The following is a 7,913-nucleotide window of genomic DNA, read 5'->3' on the forward strand; positions in this document are numbered from 1 at the left end:
AGCTTATGGCGAATCTAATTAAGTTATACTCTTCATTATTTTGCGTGATTTGGTTTATAAGAGATGTTAATATTTGGGAAAGTTGTTCGTGAATTTTTGTTAATTTTAGTTCTTCTAAGTTACGGAATTTAACATTATATTCTGTTGTAATACATTTATATTTTCTAGATTTTCGATTAGATATTTTGTCTATCTTGAAATATTGTTCAGGTCTAAATTTTGTGGATAAATCGATGGGATAAAGTTCATCATCTGAGGATGACGAAGTGTCCGACATTTTTTTCTTAATGGGAAAGTTCTTCAAATCTATTGATTTTTTTCTCCAAGGCAACTATTATGTTATGGAGATCGTCTGAATCTCTAATTACGAACTGCTTCTCATAGGGTTGTCCTCTGTATTTAAAGATGGCTATTTCTCGGTCAGGCGTGGTGGCTATTTGAATGGGTTCTTCTGACATATATACCGTTGCGCCCCAATCTCCCTGAGCGTTGTTCAGAATTGATTTCAGTTCAAATGCGCTCTCGTATTTAATACAAATACCGTCCTTAGTAGGGATGGGAAACGGTTTTCGCGGGTTCTTTGATTTCGCGTACCTCCTAATATCAAGGTATAGAGTACCATTGAACGACGATATTTTAACACCTAATAATCTATCCCGACCATATTCTATTATATGATCTTTCCAATCTTCCTTTTTAAATCCCGACTGAGATAACAAGGTCTCTACTTCTTTGTCACAGGATTGTGTCTCATCCTTTGATTCGGCCTATTGAAATGCGTATTTCCTATGAACTAAATCTTCTAATCTCATTGAAAAAGTATAAAGTACTCACCATTCTCAGGAATAGAAATTTCTTGCTGCGAGATGTTAATGCAGTAATTTCGGCACGAATGAATCTCGAACGTTGAGTCTGAGCTTTTATACTATACGGTTGTTATCTTTTCTAGCTTTACGTCCGAGAGGGTTTCATATTACTTAACTACGTCATTATATATTCAGTAAATTAAATTTATATTTAAACCTTCCACGACATCTGTTTCTTTTTAACGAAATTGAATAATTATAACCTTAAGGTCAAAATTAAATTAGTTTTCGGCGTGTGACAATTTATAACTAACTCTTTCCCATAGGCCGATGAACGTATTTATTCGCGTTATAATATTAAATTACATACGCATCTTTTATTTTTAAGTCTCCAAACACATCTGGTTTAGTTTAACTTTATATAACTCGTTCAGTTGTAATCTTAAACTTAGTTATAGATATTTTATAAATCTTTCCTATCGTCGATGATCGTCTTTATTTATGTTATTATATATGTATAGATTAAATAATATTAGATTTCATTCATATCTTTTATTTTTCAAAGTCTCCAAACACATCTGTTTTCCTTTAATTTTTTATCCAAGTCTTTCACGTGTAATCTTAAGGCTACACTTCACTATCGAAAATTTTATAACTAATTATACTATCACCGATGAACGGTTTCGTGTTACTATCGGACTCCTAGTATACTCGTGGGTGAGAAAAAATGTATAAATACAGCGTTTAAGCCTTTGTATTCTCTACAACGCAATAAAATTTCATAAACTCAATAACTTCTTCTAGTCTCGCAATAAAAAATGTAAGTATTTTTCTAGTATTTTAAAATGGTTAGGCAACAGTGACCCTTATCTTAGTGTCTTTTAGTTTCTAACGCATCACCATATATCTATAACCTCTTCTTTACTCAGAAGTCTTTTTAAAAACTTAATATATACATATAATGTAAGTATTTTCTATTAGATTTAAATCCTCGATTCAGAGACTTATATTTTAAAATAGGGAGTCCCTTATCTTTATCGCCACGAGCTTCGCGATCGTTTTTAGTCGCGCTAGGAACCTACGTTGTAGGTTTCTAGTCAAAGAAGTATTAAATCTTAACTAATATTTTAGAATTTTTCCTTATACGTGTGTTTTCATTTTAATAGATAGGCTGCATACGCGATAGCGGTGAACGTAGCGTTAGGAATTTTCAAATTCCTGACGAGGAGTGTTTCCGTAGAACGGATAACACGGTTATTTATAATAACCTCAGACATTCCGGTTTGGGGCGTGATGGTGAATACGGTCAAGACGAGATCCGAACCGTACTTCAACAATTAACCCGAGGTTGCGATACCGTTTACGTAAAAGGGCCAGATCAAAAAGAATTTTTAAATTTTTTTCTTGGAACCCTCCGGGTTTTGGATATAGGAAGGTTGGGTGCCCCTTCAATTCGCATTATGCCGGGAGGGGAAGATGTCTATGACCCCCATTTACGATTCCCGCATAACGGAGATAGATGCGCTCTGGTAAGAGCTAGAAAAATTGAGGTCTTTTTCAACGCTCAAGAAATGGCACCTCAGAGCCGCGCCGGCTCGGTCGATTGGGGTTTAGCCGACGAAGCTCCGGTTTCGCCGGCACCCAATCGTAATTTAATTCCGGCCGGTGCTGAATCTCCTTATTCGTGGGAGAGTAATTGGGGTGACGATGGTGACATAGATATCCCCATTTTACGTAACGTTATCAACACTGAATACCGGCCCCGTATCGAAACCCCTCCTCCCCCATACCCTGGTACTCCTTCCCCTCCTCCAAACATCCTTCCTCCCGATGACCCGCTTGAGCGAATTCAACAACCAGCCCAGGCTGTTGTCATTCAGGAAGGACCTCCGATTCCTGGCGCCGATCATCGCGAGATAACGTTAAACCTATCTGACGGTAAATAGAAAACTTTTTTAAATAATGCATCATTTATTAACTGTAAACTAATGAATCATTTATTAATTGTAAACTAATCTTATGCAGTTCCGCGCGACACCCCGATCCTAATCACCGTGGCGGGTGGTAAGTATATATTAGCATTTGAAAAGGTTTACAATAGGGTATAATAATACTCTATTGATTCGTTACAGAGGGGCCTTTGCTTTTAAAGATTACTTTTTAAAATTTATTCATATATATTTACTTTTTAAAATTTATTCATATTTATATATTTCATCTTATCTATTTTGTGTATTTTCATTTTATATCTTACTTTTATGTATTTTTCAATTATATCTTATTTTCTGTATTTTTCATTTATTATTTATGCATTTAATGTATATGTAATCGTACAATTAAAGTAAATTTTTACAGTTAAAGATTACGTTGTCAGTCAATACCTTTAAAACTATTGGCGACATCTTGTTCAGTCAATTTTCTGATCTTTCTAGCGCAATGATCGAGTAGCGGATAACATGTAGGCGTAGAGAAAACCGTCTCCAGTGAAATTCGAGACGTTAACAGATGTCTAACATACGTCGCATAAGCTAACACCCTCTTATCTAAATCTGGCCATTACGTCACGACTAAAGAAGTTCACGCCCCTTAACCAGTTAAAAAAGACCTAATCAATTGGCGACCCCCACCCTCGACCAATAAACGAACTCAAAGAAACCCCCCCCCCCCGGATAAAAAACCGGTGTTCCCCCACTCTAGACACACGCGAGTATACACGCGCGGGTCTAGCGCGCTAGAAGGCTGGCGGCACACTTAAATGACCTAATTAACTCTCCATATTTCGGTGGGTTAACTACTAGTACGTCATGTTTTAAGTTGTCCATCCGGACCCGTTTAAGAATGCCTTTTTCGAAGATTTTATTGCAACTAAGGGGATATTCTCGGGTAGCAATAATTTCGTCTTGATGTGGAGGAGCAGGCTTATCATCAGGGTATGCAATCTCGTATAAGGCCACTACCATTTCCTCCTATTGCATGATCTTTGACGGTGCTACATTTAATCGTGCCCATACCTTTAATCGATATAGCTCTTCTAAAGTTTGCGAACTCTTTTCGCCTTGTTCTCATTCGACCTTTTGAGGTCTTAATCATAGACGTGGCGAACCGCGTTCCATCGAAATTCCACTCCAAAAAATTGAAAACCTTTTGTGCCCAGAGGTCTTGATGCGTAAAGTGCTGAAACGATGCTCTTCAATTCATGGGATGGGCATATGATCCATGACAATCTTCGGAATGGCCAACATGGATGCTTAAAGGACGCGGTTATACTGTGATATCTTGATCCATCTTCCCTTGTAGCAAAACTATATGAGCCTCGCTGTTTTAAGGTATGCTTAATTAAAGACAGGTTCGATCTGGTGCCATCGCAAACCAGTGCTCTGATTGAAAGGCATCTAACACGTCTAATAGGATGGCATAAAGAATGGGGTGCTTTATCGAGCCACTGGAAATAACATATGGGCCAATAATATCAAATTTATATGACAGATCACGCCCAAGGAATTGACGAATGTAATCTGTTGGGGCTGGCATATCATCTTCCACCATTTTGTAAACATCAATGAACGATTCATATTCTTTGGGATCCAGTGCTAAGCCCGTTAATTCATTATTCTTGGCATATGAGTGAACATTTTTTATACAGTGGACTTCATCGAAGATGAGTATTACTTCACCGAGTTATTTGCGTAGTCCCTTTTCAACTTGTTCTGCTTGTATTTCCTCATATTTTGATTTTTGTTCTGCTAGTAATCAAAGTTTATTCCTGGTTTTTGTAGTTTGGCTCTTGTGAAATCTTTTAGAGAATCCTCGCAGGAAACTGTAGAATTTTGAAACTCCTTACAGCTTGATATGCGGCGGGACTGCTAATATATATTACCTATGCTATTCTGTACGTAATCATTGACCAAATGTTGCTAGTTTTCCCATCTTCTAGTAGACCAATAATAAACATAATTATTAAGTACTCAGTTGGAACATGTTTTAAAAAAGTCTTACCATTCCTTATTTGATCTTTAAAAAAATCTCCCATTTGTTCTTGGTGCACACGATCTCTGTCTCCCTTCCATTCTTCTCTTAGCTTTTTGGAAACGTTCCCGTTGTTACTTCCTTCAATAGCCTCAGTTAATTGGTTTGGAAAATCTCTCTCATTCATTGCTTTGGTTTTCATTAAAGGTACTTTCAGTTTTTCTAATTTCTGTTGAAGCTGTTTATACCTTTTTAATAGCCATTTCTTTTCTCTTCTTAAATTCTGAAATCTCTTCTTACGAGTACGAGGTGTCAGCGTTGATATTTTAACTCTCGAAGACACATCATATTTTCGCCATTTCAAATTATTACTTTCGATGTCAAAAGTAGCTTTTCGTTTGACATATCCCTTTAAATTGCTCACATATTTTTGGCATTCTTGGCACTTTGTACTACTTTTGTTTTGGTTAGGCTTAATGAATGTATATTTTGGGGACTCATATCTCAGGAATGGTGATGTTCTTTTGACCAAAGTGGAACTATTAACCCTTAAGTCACCATTTATAAATGCTTCGTCGGGTGATAGACCTTCACACACACGGCAATTTCCTTTTGCTGATACCTTATTCAGTAGTAGAAGTAGTTTTTCCGTCACAAGAAATCCTTCCTGTGTTCATTTGATAACTTCAGGTACAAAATCTTTTTCTATGCTGAGTACTTGAAAACTGGCCCGCAATGATGAACCGCTGATAGTAATTCTAAATGGGTTTAGAACAACGTTTTGCTCACTCATTTCAAGAAAAGACGGATGTGATATAGCGGCGTAACTGTGGTCTTTATCAACTGCATTATTCGGTAAATCATTAACCCATTACAAAATTGTTAAAATATTTGCAACAATGTCAAAATTTATTTTACCTTGTATATCAGTGCAAAGCCTTGCAATTTGGGGGAAAAATACGTGGTCATTTCTAGTAATGAAAACCGCAAAACTACCTTCTTTGACATTATAACTCAAGCTAGTATTTAAGTCCGTTAAATCAGAGGTCTCAATTGTGGGTTTTATAATTAATTCTGCTAATTTAGGAGTTAGTTTAACACCATCGTTAGGATTTTGAGATGAAAAGCCATCCACTGGCACCTCCATTTTGAAAAATTAGAAAAAGGTCAGTCTTTGACCTTATAACCCACCGATGGCGCTAAAATACGGATTTTAAGGCGTTGCCCAGAAGGAAGGCGGGAAAGGTTTTCGAAAGAAGAAGTATGACTTCACGGTACCAGGGGATAATGTTACCATCCCACGTTCTTATGGTATCCTGAATCCGTTCTTGGTTTAAACTATGATCAAGATCCAGTTGAGCTAATTGTAAGTGAAGATGGTGTATCTCATTTGTACGTTGTTTTCAAGCCAGTGAAAACAATTCAACTCAAAAATGACGATAAAATAGTTGAATAAAAAATATACGAAATGCTTTACTTTTATTTGTTTGATATTTAGGTCATGATTTGTGTCAGGGAGTTAATGAAACCAAAGTTGAAAATGCAAATTGTACTATGCCTAAAAGTTTACAAACCTATAACTACCCGTTTATTCGTTACAATCAATACGATGCGATGTTTATTACAGTCAAAATAGCGAACAAGAAGATGAGATGACACCCAAAAATAAAGCCAAACCGTGTAAATTTTGCGCAGTTTGAACGAACGCAATCTCAAGAGCGAAGAAGACAAAAGCCAGTGAAACTCCAACCAGAAAAATTAAGCGACAACGTGTTGATAGTAATTTTCCCTTGAAGTTCGTAACGCCCAACAGTAAAAAGAATCGTTCATCTAGATTTGTAGAAGCACGATATATATTAAGGCGCAAAATTGCAAAACTAGAAAAAGAGATAAATGAGAACTACAGCGAAGCACTTGAAGAGACTTTAAATACCACTGATAATTTCACTAAAAGTTTACTCAAAGCATCATGGGAGCGAGATTCTAAAATAAAGCACATGCAAGATCAAATGTAATTTATTTCTGATCAATCACAATCATTAAGCGGTAAAAAGGGGCAATGGACTTCCATCACGCTGAGAATTGCTGTAGCAGTTGCAAGTCGAAGCAAAGGTGCGTATAAAGCTTTGAGGGGGTTTAAAATTCTAAACCTCCCTAGTATATCGACTCTTAGGGAGAAAAGTAAGAAATTTTACCATCCGCCTGGTGTAGTTGAAGAGTACCTGGCTGAACAACAAAGTAAATACTTCAATTGGAAGGAAGAAAGAGTACGATTAGGACTAGAAGTCCCAAAAGGGGATGGAATTTTGGTGTTGGATGAAGTAAAAGTCATCGATAAAGCCATGTGGAATTCTAAAACCCACGAATTTGTTGGTTACGCAGTGGATGAAGAAGATTATCCAGTACTAACCGATATTTTTAAAACAAGTAGGCGAACACCTGCACCAGCAAAGTATGTTCTACAATTTCTTTGGAGGGATATGACATCGGGGTTTGATATTATTGGCCCATATTTCACGTCGCCATTCCCCTTCCAACAGAAATTACTAGTAGCTTGTCTGTATCAAACAATCGAAGCCTTCTATACCTATGGTTTCCAAACCTTAGGGCTGGTGTGTGATGTGGCAAGTAAAAATTTGTCACTGTTAAAAGTAACTATGGGCGTCAATGGAGCATTTGGGGACACAATTAACATTAACAAGCTGGGCAGTTACGATTTTTCATTTGAGAAAAAATTTACGAACCCCTTCTCAGAGGAAGAGAGGTATATACATTGGATAATATGCCCCTCTCACCAACTAAAATATGATTGGTCAGCTATATGCTGACGCTGTGTGTCAGGGTCAGCAGCAACGCCCGTAGGATCGAAAATGGGCTCAAGCCAGGGCAAACGGGGTTCGCGACCATGGTTAAGGAAATACGGAGATACTCCCGTAGTCGCATGCACAGCACTATTATAGGCAAGCTGAAACAATTCCAAATGGACATCCCATAGCCGGTGGCGATTTACGACATACGAACTCATCATGTCCCCAAGAACCCAGTTAACACGTTCAGTTTGATTTGTCTGAGGGTGATAAGGGGATGTGTAAGTGCAACGAAGACATAAGGAGGAGCAGGTTTCCTTCCAAACTGCAGAAA

At 37.3% G+C, this 7,913-nt stretch overlaps 1 protein-coding gene across 1 annotated transcript; it reads left to right on the forward strand.

Annotated features, from left to right (window-relative positions):
- Nucleotides 1-1,136: 1,136 nt before the first annotated feature.
- On the forward strand, nucleotides 1,137-3,027 carry LOC149622738 (uncharacterized). The gene is made up of 4 exons (XM_089853502.1): nucleotides 1,137-1,142; nucleotides 1,973-2,744; nucleotides 2,832-2,870; nucleotides 2,939-3,027. The coding sequence occupies exons 1-4, from the start codon at nucleotides 1,137-1,139 to the stop codon at nucleotides 2,968-2,970; spliced, it is 849 nt and encodes a 282-aa protein (XP_089709628.1). The 3' UTR covers nucleotides 2,971-3,027.
- The last annotated feature ends 4,886 nt before the right edge of the window (nucleotides 3,028-7,913 follow it).

The sequence above is a fragment of the Phalangium opilio genome, unplaced genomic scaffold, assembly GCF_054372755.1.
Source record: "Phalangium opilio isolate 3A_F unplaced genomic scaffold, DU_Popi_V2 ptg000118l_1, whole genome shotgun sequence".
NCBI classification, from domain to species: domain Eukaryota; kingdom Metazoa; phylum Arthropoda; class Arachnida; order Opiliones; family Phalangiidae; genus Phalangium; species Phalangium opilio.